Source organism: Capsicum annuum, chromosome 12 (genome assembly GCF_002878395.1).
Source record: "Capsicum annuum cultivar UCD-10X-F1 chromosome 12, UCD10Xv1.1, whole genome shotgun sequence".
In the NCBI taxonomy this organism is placed as follows: domain Eukaryota; kingdom Viridiplantae; phylum Streptophyta; class Magnoliopsida; order Solanales; family Solanaceae; genus Capsicum; species Capsicum annuum.
Genome location: NC_061122.1, coordinates 87,682,885 through 87,701,508, shown reverse-complemented (window position 1 = coordinate 87,701,508; position 18,624 = coordinate 87,682,885). Strand labels below are relative to the sequence as shown.

Below are 18,624 nucleotides of genomic sequence, written 5' to 3'. Positions count from 1 at the left end.
TGTTTAAATGAAAAGAGAAGAAAAAGAGCTGAAAATACCTATTCTAATCAGGATACGAGTCATATCTTGAGTTGTGGACATCTGATATGACTCGTATGTTGAATCGTATGCACAATAGAATCAAAAGCCAACTTGAGAAGCTGAGTATGGGGAAGATACAACTCAAGTATCCAAGTCGTAAGCTAGGATATGATTCGTACAAAGCAATCGTAAGCATAACAAAACCAAAGTTACCATCCAGGATTTGAAGTCTTGGAAGTATACGAGTTGGAAGTCTAAGTACGACTTATATAGGGAAGTCGTACATAAACCAGTGTTCAAACTTTGAAAGACTAAAGCCCTAGGTGGATACAAGTGAAAGACACGAGTCGTACACTCAGGTATGACTCATAAGCAGAAGTCGTATGTTGAATAGAAAGTTGAAGCCTTGGGAGAACAGACTCTTGAACGGATTTGAGAAGGCAGGGTACGACTCGTATGATGCCGGTATGAGTGAAGATCGAGTCGTACCGACTGGCGACATAACTTTACCTTTCCCATTTTTATTAGGACTTTTATGTTATTTTGAGATACTATACATATCATAGGATTTTTGTTTTATTATGTTACGCTCCCTTATGCTTTATTACAATACTTTTACAATTATTCTTGAGATTTTGGGTTTTTATTCGATTGAAGACTTTGGAGTTTATTCATCTTATTCTTGTGCAATTGATTTTATGTGTTCTTCATTGATAATCGTGGTTTTTTGTACAAACATGAGCAGCTAAACCCCTTAACTAGGGTTGTGGGAACCCTGGTGGATAAGCTACATAGAGGAAGTGTGATACGCATCTGTTCTTCTGCGTGTATCTTAATCTTCTTCACGATAATTAATCTCAAGTAGTTACAGTAGCTTGAGATAGCTTGTATTCGCTTCCATCCCCACAGGGGAGTTTGCGATGGGGAAAAGAAGTTAGGATAGTGATTTGATATTTCTACCTCCATCTTTAAGTCTTTGCGTTTCATCTAATCACTTTATCCCAAAAGGAAAGGTGAACTGAGGTCGTAGCAAGAAGCAACAAAGCGACACCCTGAGACTTAACCGATAAAGGGTGAGATTTATCTTCGCACCTACAAGGTGGCTGATAATACCTATCTCGTAGACTTTTCATGCAGAACAATAGAATAGTTGGTTTGATCACGAGAAATTTATGGAGTTGAGAAGTCAGGGGAAACACAAGCCTTGTGTTCGTCTACTATTGTCTACAACTCAAAAGCACTCAAGATTTGGTTACTACTTGAGATTGATACTAAAACCCCCCCCTATTTACTTTCATGTACTGCTCGTGGATTACATCGAGTCAAGCTATTGTTCACGTTTTCCCTATGAGATCGACCCCAACCTAGTTGGGTTATTATATTTGCAATCGACCACATTATACTTCTATTTAGAGTGTAGTTTTGGGCGAATTCAATATGCGTACAAGAAAACTCTAAGCCCAAAATCATACAGGTCCATACCACCAGACCCAAAAACATACAGGTCCAAAAACCCTCTATCGGCTTGATCCCTACACTAACACCACAGATCCCCCAAAAATAGCTCAAACATGAGTCGCACCGCGATCTTTTCAGGGCCAGATCAACAAAATCCGAGTCGCAAACTCTAACAGATAAGCTAACTTGAAGAGCCAAAGGTATGTCTATCTTTCTACTCTCACTTTCTTCACATAACTAAAATTACCAAAAGGCAAAAACAGGATTCGTGCAACATGAAATATCAGTTTAGATTAGTGTTCTTCTTCATGTTACGTGTATTTGGAAATTCAGACGCAGGTAAAACAAAGAAGAATGTACACAATCATTAATTGGTTTAGCAGCGTGTTTGCCTTATGTTGGAGGTAATGCACCAGCTCCTACACCAAATTGCTACACTGGTTTAAGGCAAGTGTTGAAATCTAACAAGTGTCTTTGTTTGCTAATTAAGGATAGACGGTAAGAATATCCACGTGTTTATATTATTTACTAGTTATTATTTGATTGAAGTAATAATTAAGTTAAATTCTATTAGATGTGGGAAGTTATTAACCAATTATAAAAGTTTCCACTCCTTCCCAACTTCTACATGCTGGTGGAACGTGTAGATAACCGCTTCAGAAAACTCTGACTAAAAAGGTCCTTTCTCTGTCAAAAATTGAACAACTCTCCATTAAAATTGTTTTGTGACATTAAGAAAAGAAAGATATATATTTTCTCAAGAACAAGAAATATTTTCGCTCAAAATCAAGAAAATATCATGGATCAGGGTATGTTTTCTTGTCCAAAATTATGGTTATGTGAAAATCACATAATTCTACGATCCTAAATAATTGATCGAATTTCATGTTAGAGTATTTATATTTTACAATATATTAAATTCTTACATGTGGTATCAGCACAAGTTTTAAGAACTAAGGAATTTTCATTGAGATTAAAGTTTTCTACTAATTTTGTGAACCTAATTATGAAATTTGAGAATCAAATTTAGCGTAATTTAAGTTATTTAAAATTATAGTGGATGTATATTTATGATCTAAGGATTTGAGTTAGATTGATACATAAATTGGAGTCGGCAAAATTGTTAAACCAAATTTGTTCCAAAGTTATGATATCTTTGGATATATACATGACGGCTTGATGCTTTAGATAATTTTTTAAGAATACATAGTATAGTCTTGAGATTATTCTTGTCAATTTTAAGAGATGTTTGAGAAATTAATGTTTGAGAAATTAAAGTACACTATTTACTGTTTTGGTTATATTGAAGGCTTATAGTACACTATTTACTGTTTTGGTTATATTGAAGGCTTATAGTAAGTAAAATATGTATAAGAAAATAATTCAATAATTCACATTAAGTGGAATCTTATGAATCTTTAAGTTTTTAGCCTGTGTAATTTAAAGAATATTTTTTTCACAATTTATTTGAAATTACATAAGTGAGATTTGTTAATCACTAAAGTGGCCAAATCTTTAAAGAATGTAATTTCAAAATAATAGTTAATCTTAATTTCAATTACTTATTGATCTTGATGCTTACAACTAATGTAACAATTATAGGTAAATTAAAGTTTTTGATTATAAGACATTTATGGATCACTCAAAGGTTGATTGTTTGTTCTTATAATCATTGAACCTTATGGAGGTAATTTAGATGTGTTGTTATTTTTATTTATTAATCTAAAAATAGTAAATATTATTAATAGATGACTTAAAAATTATCGAATTATATTAAATTCACGTTTGAGCATCATTATATTTAAAGTAGTATATTTTGACGTTTCACCCAAAGGAGGACATCAATGTACATTAAAGTACATAAACCACTTGCGAATTTGATAATATATTTCATCAAACTCATACTCAAAGTATTAACAAATGAGTGTATTCCATTTGCAGCATTTGCTAATGAGCATGTTCTACTTGTAGCATTTGCTCTTCATTTGTACTCTATCTTTGTTACGACTTTTAGCAGTCTTAACTTTTCAGATTGGTGCGAACAAATCAAATTCCATCTTGAAGTTTTAGATCTTGACGTTGCACTTTACTCAGAGAAGCTAACTATTAGTACTGAAACTAGCAGTATTGAAGAAAGATCCTATTATAAGCCTTGGAATTGGTCTAACAGATTAGGCCTAATGTTCATGCAAATGAATATCGCGGTCAACATTAAAACTATTCTTCTCAAAATTGAGAATGCAAAAGAACTTCTGACTTGTGGAAGAATCCTCTCAAACTAGTGATAAGTCTTTTGATAAGACACAGATAGATGCTTTGACTATCATGAAGTTTGATTATTCACGTACCATGCATGAGCATGTCATTGAAGTGACAAACATAGCAGCAAGACTTAAGTGTTTTGGAATGGAGGTGGAATAACTTTCTCTTGAGCAAGTCATTATCAACTCATTACTATCTGAGTATACTCCTTTCTAAATGAACTATAACACACTGAAAGACAAATAAAATATGCGTGAATTACATCGTATGTTGGTTCAGAAGGAAACAAGGCTGAAGAATCAAGAAAACCACTCTATTAACTTTGTAAATCATCAAGGAGTTGCGTAGCTATAAGACTCACGGAGAAGTAAGTAGTGAAACACAGGAAATTCTCAGAACTGTGGAGAACCCAAATAGCCAGAAGGTTTTGCGGTGGTTGATAAGGCTGTGGGAAGTGACGAAGAAGAACACTAAGAGGTTCTATGGATTAATTTGTTTTAGAAGAATAGCACGGTATCAAATGGCCTGCCTCTAACATTTATCCCCCCTAAATGATCGAGGGTAAACCAGTAGCTTAATTACATAAAGGTGCAGTAGAAATGAAGGTTGACAAATGGAAATGTGCATTGATTTCTCACATCATTGGAGCTAGCACCATCTACAACACTATGCAAGGATATGTTCGGACAAATTGGAATAACGGACATGCATGAGGATGGGTATTTTGTGGTAAAATTTTGATTGATACAAGGTATGCGAGAGGTCTACTTTAATAGTCCTTACACCATTAACAATAGACCCCTGAATTCGATTTTTAAGAGGAGTTCCCTACTTTATTCCCTCCACAATCTAACCATGTTATGTTGGGGCGTTGACTCCCTTAGCAGGATCACAAGTTTGGTAGGTAACCCAATATATGAAGACGAGTGCACAACTAATATCACGGTCCAATTTCTCAAGTCATGATAACGCCTACTATAATCCACCAATAGACAATCCCAAACCCGTAGTCCGAAATGGCTAGTAACGGACTACCAAATATACAAAGCAAAAAAATTGCAGAATAGATGAAATAAAGAGACAATTACATCTGCTTAAACTTAAGACTTGGAATAACTATATTTTGGTTTATGTGGTTGTGTGTCGTTTTCATCAAAAGTTGAAATTTGTTTTATCGAACTTTACCAATATCTCCCCTAATTTACTCTTAAATAATATAGTTTTAATCTTGTTGTGCTTGTTCATGTCCGAATTACAAGATCAAAGCTAGTTACTGATTTTGTAGTTTGATGAAATTATCCCCTTTAGCTCAAGTAATCCTTGGTTTCAGTTTAGTATAATTACATGAATGTAGTTGTTGTTAGCTCTTCTTGATGTCGGTGTTAGCTCTTCTTACAGCAACCATGTGATGCCTTAACTAATGGGTTTAAAGTTAAAAATATTTCTACGGGGATTTCTTATCATAGGCACATTCTTTGATTTGCATATATTTCTATCTCAATAAATTAGTTTAACTTTCTTTAAAAATCTTAAAACTTGCCTAAATGTCTTGAGTGCTGTGCTTGAATCTTTGAAACTAGTATAAGACAAGTAAGGTTCAATGTGTGATTGTTACATTACCCGGGTTTTTTAGATTACTATGGTGTACATGTTTGAGTGTTAAACTCTTTGCTAGTAATTTGTTTGATTACATAATTATTGAGTAAAGGCTTCCGTGATGCTCATTCTTATTCTATTTTTTTTTACATGAAATTCCCTTGGTTGAGACCAATGGACTCCATACCCCTGCAACTCTCCAGGACTAAGTCCCAAACTTCCTCAAAGGGATTAACTCATGAAGAAAAAACTGCTGGTATACATTGTATACAGCAGATATATGGGTTTTTTAGGTCGAAAGTGGCTGTTATACGCCAACATATGATGCATAGTGAAGCTGGAGGCTAGTATACAGAGCTTTATACACTGATATACAACATATATACAGGAGAATGCAAAAAAACAGGGTTGATATTGACGTGGTATACAATGCAGACAAATGGACCCAAAGGTCCAATAAATTGGGCCCAAAGCCTGGACAGATTTAAAATGGGCCAAAAAGGGCCCAAGTTTTTACCTTTCTTCCTTTATTTTCTTGTAATTGATTTGATTATTTGTTTGTAATTTAATTTAAATTAATTTAGATGAATCCTCAGGGAGCAAGTTTCTGTAGAAATTATTTACTTTATTTGGTTATTTAATATTTTTAATTCCTCTACTTAGGCAAACTTAAGTTTTCAAATAACTTGAAATTCTTTTTATAATCATTAATAGTTTAAATCTACATTTAAGAAGTTGGGTTAATTCTTTAGCCTAAAGTCTTAATTCGGATAAAATTGTAAAAAGTTAAAATTATATTGAAACTTTGGCATTTAGTTTATTTAATTACTTTGGAATAAAATGAATGGATAAGTTCTGATACGTGTTATTCATTTTTCAGTAAAGTTTTTAAAGTAAATTTAAGACTTTTTCAAATAAACTCTTTTTTTTCAAAATTAGCCAAACAAGTTTAATCCACGGGAACCACACTTTGTGGATTTTTAAAAGTGTAAACACTTTTTTTTTCGAATTTATTTGAATCCTTACCTAGACTCAGATTATTTTTAAAAGGTTTTATTTTGAAATTACCTTTTTAAATGGTTTCTTAATTTTTCTAAAATTAAGTGGCGACTCTAAATTATTTTTTCCAATTAAAACAAATAGACTGCTTCTTTTTTTGCCACGAAGCTATGCAACATTTTTGAATTTTCAAAAATGAATCGTAACAAAATGACGACTTTGTTGGGGATTTATCTAGGTTCTAACCATAAGGATTTTATGTGTTTGATCAATATTTGTATTAATTGTTAGTTTTGCAATTATGTGTTTAACTTTTTGCAATTATTAATTGTTGTATTTAATGGCATACTTCCATTTTTTGATTATTAAGTTGTTTTGGATTTTGCAGTTGTCGCAGACCCTATTGATCAATTTCAAATATAAATGTTAGAAATACAATAATATTTTGGCACGTTAGGCGTCTGATGGATTTTTGTATTTCCAAACTCAAGTGGTCCATTGAAAACCTGGTCGAAGCCTACTTTGGACACCTAGGATAGAGCGAAATCAAAATCTTATTTAGGCATGAGCTTAGGACAACCAAATACCTGAGGGGGTATTGGGCCCATTAGAAACCTACCTTACATCTATTGACCACGAGTCATAATAGATGATCATTCATTATGTGTTAAATTAAAGGATATAATGTCGAATTGTATGAAGCATTGTCCCTTGAGTTTGAGGGTTTTATTTATATAGTTTATTTTATTATGATCAAGAGGCGATCTTCATTCGAAAGGTATTCAAAAGTTTTAAGAAGTTCAAGATCGAAGGACTCCCGATGAGGTTTAGTTTAGATTTGCTCCCTTGCGTGGGACTGATATCATTTATTTTCTCTTTCTCTCATTTTGTATCCCCATTTGATTTATCTAAGAAATTTGTATAATATATTTTGGGGGCAATGGAACACCTTACAAACAGCATGTATATCCTTCAAACTCTAGATTACCTTTGGCTTGAAAGGTCCCATGTGTGCTAGAACACGTGAAATTATTTATATGCTAAAGTGTTTTATTACTTTGTTTTGTCTATATTTGCTTGATTTATGTGTTTAAATAACATATATATTACTTTTATCAATTATTACAATTCATGAACTAACATTTTTATCTTTTGAGTGTTTTTCTTTTCATTTAGAGGGAGGTTGATTTGTGTTGGTAATCAAACTTGTCCGCTTCACAAAGACTAAATATAAAGTACTCATTGGCATCATCAGTCGAGAAGAAGAATGAAGTTTCCTCAAAGACGTACTTTTGACGTTCTTCTATCTTGCATCTTGAAGTTATTATTTTATTTTGTAATCGTACTTTCTCATTTTGATTTTCTTGTAATCATACTTTATGGCTTGATTTCCTTGTAATCGCACTTTGTGATTTTCTTGTAATCATCCTTTTTAGTTGCAATGAATTACATTCGACCTGATTTTTCTAGGAGAATATATAGGTAAACTGTGTTGACTTCGGTCACGTTATCAAAAATATTAAATATTCCTTTATCGTAACGAACTACGTTGGACCTGAATTTTCAAGAATGGAATACGTTGGCGGCCTATGTCGGCTTCGGTCAATCCTTTAAAAATTTATTTTTCCATCTTATCGTGGAACTACGTTTGATATGATTCCTACCTCAATGGAATATCTGGACACCTGACTTGCTCGATCACATTCCCTATAAGATTTTCATAGAATCTTGGATAATTTTTCAGAGGATCTCAAAATTTTATCAATAGGATCTTTTTTTAAGTTACATTGAGCTAACATTGGAGCATGGAACTGGGATAGAAATCTTTTAGAATGTCTCAAGAATTTTACAAAACTCGACATTTGCTACAAAGGTTACCATCAGACGTTGATAAAGCTTAAAATCGGCGAATAGTTTTTGAGAAGTTCTCAAATTTCAAGCTACATTACATAAAAAAGAACCCAAGTATTTTACATTCTAGACTGGTGCAGATTTTTTGAGAAGATCTCAAAAAATTCATACTAAATGATGTCATAAGTTACAAGAAAGTTTGACAGTTTCTATGTTATAAACTGGGGCAGACTTTTGATGAACATCCTTACAAATTCCACAAAACTACGATTCAAGATCAGAAGTCAATAATCAACCAGGAGCATCAGGAGAGAAAGCAAAACTGACACAGTCAGTTTCTCAAAATTAATATTTTTTCTTTGGATGCAGAAATGGTGAATTCACAACATTGACAACGTTAAGTATGACAAAGGGCATTACAAATCCACCATCCATAATAATTTAGACAGCTTTTCTTCTTCATTTTCCTCTTGATTTATGTTTCTATTACTTCATTGTGATCTCTAACACCTCTCTGATTTTATAGGGAAATAATTGGAAATAACGATTGAGATATGGAGATATTATTCAAAACACTATAATCATCATGAGTCAAACAACTTTATCTTTAAACTCTATTTTCTGTTACACTCATGGCTTAGTTACAATAAATTATTATATTATTAATGAGTCTTGTTTTAGCTATGCAAGTGATTTTATGCATGATCGCTTCTAAATAATAATGCATATATATCCTCTCGAAGTTTGAGGATTAAATCTAGAAGATCAGAACATGCAAAGGTCCTTTTAAGGGTTCCTGATTCAAAGGATGAAGTTCAACTTCTATCTTTCCTATTATATTTAGGTCATCCACCCTTTTAAAATGACATATCTTATTTGGGTTTTCCACCCTTTAAGAGGATGCATTGGACTATCACCTTATTTGAGATGACATTTTATTATGATATGGACCATCACCTCCTTCAAGTGACATATTATTATGTTATGGGCCATCACCTCTTTCAGAGTGGCATGTTATTACTTTATGGACCGTCACCTAGGGGTGGGCGCTCGGCATTTGATTCGGTATTTCTAAAGTTCGGGTTTGGTAATTCGGTAATCGGTATTTGAACGTAGATACCACATACCATACTTATAAACATCGATTTGGTAATTCGGTAATCGGTAAATTAAACTTTGGTTCGGATTTTGTTAATAGCATATTAAAGTTGGAGATGTTCAAATGAGCGTTTAAACATCAAAGATTATATTTAATAAAAACCCTATTTAGTATTTCTTTTGTTGTTTTTAACGAATATATTACAAAGGTCCAAGAGATTCTTTGGGATGACTAATACTATTATCCATTGGGTTGGTTAGACATATCGAATTATATAAATATATATATATATAAAAAAATTCGATATTCGGTAAATACCGAATACCAAACCGTATTAAATGTTGTACCAAACCCATTCCCAAATACCGAAATATTGAAATCTTACTCCCAAATACCATACTAAATACTGAATTACCGAATACCGAATACCAAATTTTTTAGTTCTATTTGGTAATTCGGTTTACGGTATTTTATGTCCAGCCCTACGGCATCACCTCCTTCAAAGTGACATGTTATTATGTTATGGACCGTCATCTCCTTCAAAGTGACATGTTATTATGTTATGGATTATCTATATTACTATGTTATGGATCGTCACTTCCTTCAGAGTGGCATGTTATTATGTTACGAATTGTCACCTCCATCAGTGTGACATGTTATTATGGTATAGATTGCCACCTCCTTCAGCGTGACATATTTATTATGTTATGGATCGTCACCTCCTTCAGAGTGACATTTATTATGTTATGGACTGTCAACTCATTTAAAGTAGAATATTATTCGACTGTCACTTCCTTTAGAGTGACATGCTATTATATGGACCGCCACCTCCTTCAAAGCGACATATTATTATGTTATAGACTGTCACATCTTTCAAAGTGACATGTTACTACGTTATGAACCGACACCTCCTTTAGAGTGACATGTTATTAGACTGTCACTTCCTTTAGAGTGGCATGTTATGTTGTAACCCTTGGGGGTTGCACCACACAGTGAAGGACCAAATCCCTCAAAATCAATCACAAGCAAAGTACACAAAAATAACTAAGAAGTAAGAGACAGCACGGGAAGAGTAAACACAATATATTTTTACGTGGAAATCCAGGAAGGAAAAACTACGAATCTCCCTCACAAGCAACAAAGAAATCTATTATAATAAACCTCCTGATTACAGTCCAGATTTTAGTCTGTCTCTAGGATCCTTTCACTTGTAGAAACTCTACTATAAGCTCATCTTGGTAACTCTACCAAGGACTCTCTCAAATGTCAGCCTAACTCTAGGCTCCTTGCGGTAGTAGCCACTCTACTACCAGCTCATCTTAGAAACTCTACTAAGGACTCTCTATGTTGATTAACTTTAGTAAGCCTATTAATTAGGTAACTCTACCTAAGCACCTCTCTACTCAAAGAGAAAAAGTTATTACTCTTATAACACGGGTTATTCATTTACAATTCAGGACTCACTCAAGAACAATTTCAATTTAAGCTTACATAAATAGCTAAGAACTTGAGAAGTGTTTTTAATTATGTAAAAACCATTTGATGGAGAGGCGTCTCTTTCCTTTTATGGTTGAATGATGATTAGGGCTAAAAGATCATTGGAACAGCTGTCCTAATCAGTACAAAATAGCACCTGCAAGTTTGTTATAGAAGAGGACAAAGCTGTGCAAACAACGCGTGCCAGTTGTACTATACCTTGCACATCCAGGGACCTGGTCCATTGCAGTTAGTTGTTTATCATAAAAACTACATATAGCACGTTATTGTATGGATCATCACCTCCTTTAACTTGATATATTACTATATTATGGATTTTCACCTCCTTCAATATAGCATGCTAAAATGAGGTTTACACAATTTCTCTTACATTGTATTTTCTACTAATGAATTTAGTGCAGGTGATTAGTAAACACATTGGGTTGTCACCCTGTTCAAAGTGTCATGTTACATTCAAAAAAAGTCATTCATTTTTCAATTAGACAGGCTGGATCGTCAGTCTATAGAAAGTGGCATATTACATTCATAATAGGTTATCCGCCTTTCAATGAGACATGTTGGACCGTCACTCTATTCAAAATGGAATATTACATTTAAATAGGTCATCCTCCTTTCAGTGAGACACGTTGGATTGTTACACCATTCAAAGTGGCATGTTACTTTCAAAATAGGTCGCTCGTCTTTCAATGATATACGTTATACTGTCACTCCATTTAAAGTGGTATGTTATATTCAAAATAGGTCATCTACCTTTCAATGAGACACGTTGGATCATCACCCCATTCAAAGTGGCATGTTATGTTCAAAATAGATCTTTCACTTTTCAATGAGAAACGTTGGTTCGTCACTCCGTTCAAAGTGGTATATTACATTCAAGATAAGTCATTTACCTTTTACTGGTACATGTTGGGTTGTCACTCCATTTAAAGTGGCATAATATTTAGAATAGGTTGTGCAAATTATTTCATCAACTATCTTAGCATAACATGTTCAAATAGGTTTGCACCAATTTATGTTTTTGTAATACTATATTTACAACTAATCATTTGGTCAAATTATTGTCGAGAGCATCCAAAAGGATGAAATTCTAAAATTAAAACCTCAGGCGTGGACGACTTCAAAAAGGATACAACACAAAGTGGAACTTTTTTTTAGCGGCAAACTAGGACATGGTCTGAAGAGGAATATCAAACTCTTTATACGCGAGTTGAAGGATGACTTCCACCACCATCAAACCACACCCCTATTAGAAGGCATGTGGGATATTTTGGGATATACTAATTTCAGTTTCACTTTCAGGAAATTTCTAAACTCATACTGAAAGTAACCTTCTCTTTCCTTCAAATCCGGATAATAACGCACTCAGAGTTTTGAAAACTATGTCAGGTAAATTCTTGCCTATGGATATGAAGGATTCCACATTTATAGTTAAGAGGTTACAAGCCTCTTTTCCTTAGCTCAATTGACTTGTCACTCATCCTAAGGCAAAGATCATCTAAAATAAAAGACTATCTTTTCTAATGATCTAGTCAAACTATAAGCAGTATGATTCCCTAGGTCTTGGGATATGTAGGTCGGGCTCTTAATTTGAAAACTCGATTACATTCCAACCTCCCCTCAATCATTTTATTCCCAAGCTTTTCAGTTTCACAAAAATTCAAAAACCAGAATAACTTGTGAATTCTTTGAAAATCATGCTTAAAAATCAAGCATTATGAACTACAATGGCATGAATTCTCATGTAACCTGAGATATGTAGGAATTTCGATACTAAGATCCAGCCATAACTCCACGAAACTTATGTGAAAATCAACCTCTTTCGAGAAACGAATTTGTGGTTGAACAAAAATTAGGAATGTCAAGCTCCCTTTGCCCAAGGATACTTGCATCCACCCTACCAAAAGGGAGGAGACAGTTGTTAAACCTAATTTTTACCCTCCACGACTAAATTTAATTTTGAGTTTCTTCAATTTTAAATAATATTGAAATATTTGTTTTATCGAATAAATTCTTTCTAAAATATTCATTGGGTAATTTGTTATTTATGTAACGAATTATATATTTTTGTGTTCATGAATACAAGATCATATAATTTTGATTGCTAAAATAATTATTTTATCAAAAATCAATTTTTAATAAAGAAATATCTCGAAAATTAGTTAATGGATAAAACTTTGGTCTAAATACAATTTAGTCTCAAAAATAATTTATTTGAAAAAATATTTGTTTGATTTTGTTAAACTAAGAAGCTCCAAATTAAACTGGTTGATAATTAGTATCCGATTTTATTTTAATTTAATCTAATTTATTGAATTTCATCATAATTAAAACTAGTTTAGTCACAATTCCAATGCAATTGGCCAATTGATCTTCAATATAATTTGATTTTTAATAAAATTGACTGAAATTATAACTTAGGGCCATTTATTAAACAAACTAGCCTAATTTCTACCCATTCCCTATTTTAATTAACTCTAAGCCCATTACACTTGCCCAGCCACCCCAACCCAACAAAACTACCCTTGACTCGGCCCAATCCCTTAATAACCCTTAACCTCTTTTTCTACATACAAATAACAACATCAACATAACTTCATACAAACCTAACTTCAATAGAGACTTCAACCATAACAATAAAAACAATATCCGACAACAACAACTTCAATCGAATCGACCCGGCAACCCAACACCAACCGGCGACAAAGCCTGTACCTGCGAACCTAGCAACCCCTGCGTCCAACATAACCAAACAATGTTGCTGAGGTTCAACCCATTTGAAGTTTTTCAAATTCAAAGTTTGAATTTGTATGATTTTCGTACAATTTCCATCTCACTAAACAAACCTTATCCTAATTTCAAATTCTAAAAATCTCACATCACCAGTTCGTTATGAATTTAGAATTTTGTATTCACTTTTCAAAAGGAGAAAGATGGATTAATTTAGCTGAGAACTCCAATTGAAAGGGATTTCGCTAAAATTCTTATGCTGAATCCTCGTAAAATCGTTGGGCTTAGAATTTCAGCTAGAGAATTTAATTTTTGAACTTTAGTGGTGCGAGGAAAATTCGACGAAGCTCGTAGTCCTGGTTTGCTGCTCCGAAAAAGGTAAAAACATAGCTTTATATATTTTATCTTCTTCATATTACTCGTAAGCGTGTTAATGGTGGGATTAGTTGTTGTAGTAGGACTTGAAGGTCGTAGGTTTTATTGCGATAAAATAAAAGTTGTTTTATTGTTGTGATACTCTCTCTTCTCCGTCCTAATTCTTTATTAAAGTATTTAATTTCTTCTTTAATTTGATTTTATTAGCTCGGGTATAATATTGTAATGAGTTAGCTTTATTATTCAGTTTATTTCAGTATTATATGTTGTCTGCTTTAATTTTAGATTTGGAATAATTAAATTTTGGTTTATGTGGTTGTGTGTCATTTCCATCAAAAGTTGAAATTTACTTGATCGAACTTTACCAATATCTCCCATAATTTACTCTTGAATTGATATATTGTGCTAGCTAGGCATTAGGATCCATTGATAGAAGCACAGCTTGAGAGAGAATGAACAGAGGAAAGAGGAGATTTTATTTTGAGCTAAGATGAATCCATTATTATGCCAATGTAATAGTATATCTCTCTACTTATACTATTGTGCAAAAGACTCTAACAACTAAACAACTAAACATAACTAATTACAACTCATATACAGCTAGAATTTCAGTCCCAACACCTAGTGCTAGTAACTAACTTTTATAACTAATTTTATCATACAATGCTTTAAGTAATTCCACTCTCAACACTCCCCCTCAAACTGGTGGGTGCAAACACATTTAGCACTCTCAGTTTGGACATCAAATGATCATGTTGATATCTCACCAGTCCTTTGGTTAAGATGTCTGCTTGTTGTTTCTTCGTACCAATGTGATGCGTTTGTATCAACCCTTCTTGAATTTTTTCTCTAATGAAATGGCAATCAATCTCTAAGTGTTTGGTACGCTCATGATAAACATTATTATCTACTATTTGCACGGCTGCCTTGCAATCACTAAAGAGGTTTACTAGTTTCTCAATCTTATTCCTAGTTCTTCATATAAGCTGATCTGCCAAACTATTTCTGATAATGTTGTTACCATACTTCTGTACTCTGATTCTGCTGAACTCCTAGAGATAATTGTTTATTTCTTTGATTTCCAAGATATAAGTGACTTCCCATGCTTCACAATGTATTCGGTTACTGATCTCCGAGTGCTCAGGCATGAGGCCCAATCGGCTTAGCAATAATCTGTCAATGTGTCATTCTTTTCACTGCTCAATAGAATTCCCATGCCAGGCTCTTTCTTGAGATATCTAACCACTCTCAAGGCAGCTTTCCAATGAGATATTTTGGGTTGCTGCATCAATTGACTGAGTGTTTAGACTACAAACGCTATGTCTATCCTGGTATGAGTCAAGTACAATAATCTTCCTATCAACATCTGATATTTAACTTTATCTTTCAATAGTTCATCATCATGCAAATCCATCACTGTATCTATTTCCTTTGTTGTGATTTTCTGATTGAATTCTAAAGGTGTGCAAGCTGATTTGGATACACTCAAGCCCAAGTCATTGATTAATTCAAAAGTGTACTTTCTCTGGTTCATTAGAATACCTTTGTTTGATCTTGAGAATTCCATTCCCAAAGAAGATTTCACTTCACCTAAATCCTTTATCTAGAATACTTTCTGCAAATCTGATTTGGCTGTCTCTTTCAATTGAGTATTGTCACCTATGATGAGCATATCATCCACGTATACAAGGATCACCACTATATGATGTCCATTTCTTCTGGTAAACAGAGAATTGTCTGAACAACTTTGAACAAAGCCAAGGTTGACAAGTGCATTTTTCAATTTTACATTCCATTGTCTGCTTGTTTGTTTTAATCCATACAAGGATTTGATAAGCCTGCATACTTTGGGAACACCATTAACAAACTCCCCCTAGCTACCAAATCCTTGAGGGATCTTCATGTATACCTCATCATGTAAATAGCCCTGTAAAAAAGCATTATGGACATCCATTTGGTAGATTGGCCAATCAAAAGATGCAGCAATAGATATCACAACTCTAACAGTGCCAATTTTGACAACAGGAGAGAATGTCTCATTATAGTCAAGCCCTTCTTGTTGGTTATAACCTTTGGCTACCAATCACATCTTATATCGTTTAATTTCCCCATCGACTCTATATTTGATCTTAAAAATCCATTTGTACCCAATAGGTGTCTTCCCAGGTGGTAATGGAACTAGTTTCCAGGTCTTGTAGTCAATAAGATCTTGAAGCTTAGAAATCATGGCATCAACCGAAAGAGGATCTGAAGAAGCCTCTTGGAAAGACTGAGGTTCCACGACTGAGGTAAAAGCAGCTAAAGACTGTTTGCATAAAGGTCGCAGACCAACATAACTAATAGAGTAAGTCATGGAATAAGGGCCAGCAGTAGAAAGAATGTGGATAAAGATGTTGTTGTGATAAAATCAATCATCCGAGAAGGTTGTTGTCTAGGTCTACTTAACCTTCTTTGGGACTCAATGAGAGTTGGAACTGGTGGGTCTACAGAAGGTGGTTTAGAAATGGGGTTTAAATTGGGATCAACGGTAGGAGTAAAAGGCTCAGAAGTATCTGGTGGAGGTGGTGAGGGATCAGAAGTTGGTGGAGATGTAGGAAAATATATGGGTAAGACATCACTAGCAAGTGGAATGTCATGAAAAAAGGGATCCTGCGTAGAGGCAGTGGTCTTGCATTTGAAGGGAAAAGGGATTCTCTACAAACAACATCCCTATTAACAAAAAAAGTGGAAATAGCTAAGTCAAGAAGAATATACCCTTTTGTCAGAATGGAGTAACCCATCATAACAGCTTCTATTGCTCTAGCACCAAACTTGTCCTGCGCAGGCAACTTCTTGGCAAAACAAAGACAACCCATGGTTCGCAAGTGATCAATAGAAGGTTTCTTGCCATAAAAAATCTCATATGGACTCTTCCTTTGAAGAACTACAGAGGGAAGTCTGTTAATAACATGTGTAGCAGCTAAAACACAATGTCCCCAGTACTGTAATGGAATATTTTCCTGAAATCTAATCCCTCTCACAATCTCTAGAATATGTCTGTGCTTTCTCTCTGTAACCCCACTTTACTGGGGTGTATAAGCATAAGTTCTTAGATATTGAATTCCATAAGAGTGGAAAAGGGCAGTACATTCAGCATTCACGAATTCACCATCATTATCTGATCGTATCACTTTTATATTTATGTTAAAATGGTTCTGAATTACCAAAAGAAAATGTCTCAAGACAACGACTACATCAGATTTCAATTTGAGAAAAAATAACCAGGTGATTCTGGAATGATCATCAACAACAGTCAGAAACATTTTATTCCTACATAAGTATGGAAATTATAGGGACCCGAAACATCAACATGGAGTAGATCAAAATTATCAGAAGCTAAACTAGTACTTGTAGGAAAAGGCAATCTAGTGTGCCTAGCCATAGGGAAATCAAAACAATTCTCAATCACATCTAAACCATAAAGTTGTGAGGAACCAAATAGCTTCTCGAGTGTTCCAATAGAAGTATGACCCATCCTTCTATGCCAAAGACTAGCATTGACTTTCGGAATTTGTATGAATAAGCTTGCCTGTTGCGGCTTTATTGTAGAACTAAGAGAAGAAAGCTAGTATAGGCCTCCTCATTCTCTACCAATCCCCTTGATCTTTCCAGTTGAAAGGTACTGGAAGATGCAGAATACAGGGAAAAATAGTAATAAATATTTTAGTTCTCTATTAAATGTAGAGACTAAAAGTAAATTATAGTAAAAATCAGGAATGAACAACGCATTCTCTATAATGCCTGTGCTCGGAATCTAACAAGAACCTGTATGGGATGCACTAATGGAATGTCCATTAGGTAAATTAACTTTTTTAGATGAATGACCATCAAGCTTTACCTTGTTGTGAAGTATGTTTAAATATGATATCATATGATTAGTGGCTCCAGAGTCCTCAGTCCAATCTTGTTTATCAGAGGTAGCAAAACAAGTATGAGCAATACCTGCCATGTTGACCGAACAATATTCAGGTTTCTCTTTATTTAAAAATTGGACAATATCATTATGACCAGGTGTGAAATAAGTCTTGGGTTGTGCAAATCCATGAACTCCTTGCATATGCTCACTATTGGAAGCACCGACTTGTGTTGCCTTAGTATTTATGGAAATATTATGTGGAGCTTGAACACCTTGTTGGTTCAGTTTCTCATGGGGACCTGGCTTCTTTTTGTATGGATAGTCAGGCAGATAACCAATCAGTCGATAGCAAGTTTTAGCTGTATGTCCCTACAATTTGCAGTAGTCGCATCTCCGAGAGTAGTCCTTCTTCTGACAATGCATATATCCAGGATAATCATTTGTCGGACTAAAATCTTTCTTAAAACCTTGCACATGTCCGTGATGGCGTGAATATCCAGAATTAGCTCCCATCAAAGCGGTGATGTCTCCTATATCCTTAGTACTAAAAGTCCCTGCGATACTCCTTTGACTTTTTCTTTCAACTAAATAGAGTAAGCCTTGTTCAGAGAGGGAGTTGGTACCATCATCAAAATTTGACCTCGAGCTTGCTCATATGTTTTGTTCAATCCCATGAGAAATTACAAAAGTTTTTGGAGTTGCATAAAAGTTGTAAACTCTCTCGATTTATCATAATTACAACTAGGTGTTGGTGCCAAAGAGTAGAACTCTACCCAGAGCATTCTAAGCTTGCTATAATAAACAGAGATTGAATCTGTACCTTGAGCTGCAGTTGCAATATCTC

The 18,624-nt window shown here is 34.1% G+C and overlaps 1 protein-coding gene across 1 annotated transcript; it reads right to left on the bottom strand.

Annotated features, from left to right (window-relative positions):
• Positions 1-13,444: 13,444 nt before the first annotated feature.
• Positions 13,445-18,293, bottom strand: LOC124889632. Its single transcript, XM_047401602.1, has 6 exons — positions 18,154-18,293; positions 16,672-16,822; positions 16,332-16,579; positions 16,033-16,221; positions 15,795-15,885; positions 13,445-13,513 (listed from the first exon to the last, which is right to left on the bottom strand). Exons 1-6 carry the CDS (start codon positions 18,291-18,293, stop codon positions 13,445-13,447), a joined length of 888 nt encoding a protein of 295 aa, XP_047257558.1.
• Positions 18,294-18,624: the final 331 nt, after the last annotated feature.

Bases quoted from the DNA above. Each gene is read 5' to 3' on its own strand.
- LOC124889632 (XM_047401602.1), bottom strand. From the start codon at position 18,293: ATGGGAGCTAATTCTGGATATTCACGCCATCACGGACATGTGCAAGGT. The intron at 16,222-16,331 runs GTTAAGTAGACC...TTACTCTATTAG, and splicing joins CTCATTGAGTCCCAAAGAAG to TTATGTTGGTCTGCGACCTT. The intron at 15,886-16,032 runs GTACAAATGGAT...TGGCACTGTTAG, and splicing joins CCTGGGAAGACACCTATTGG to AGTTGTGATATCTATTGCTG.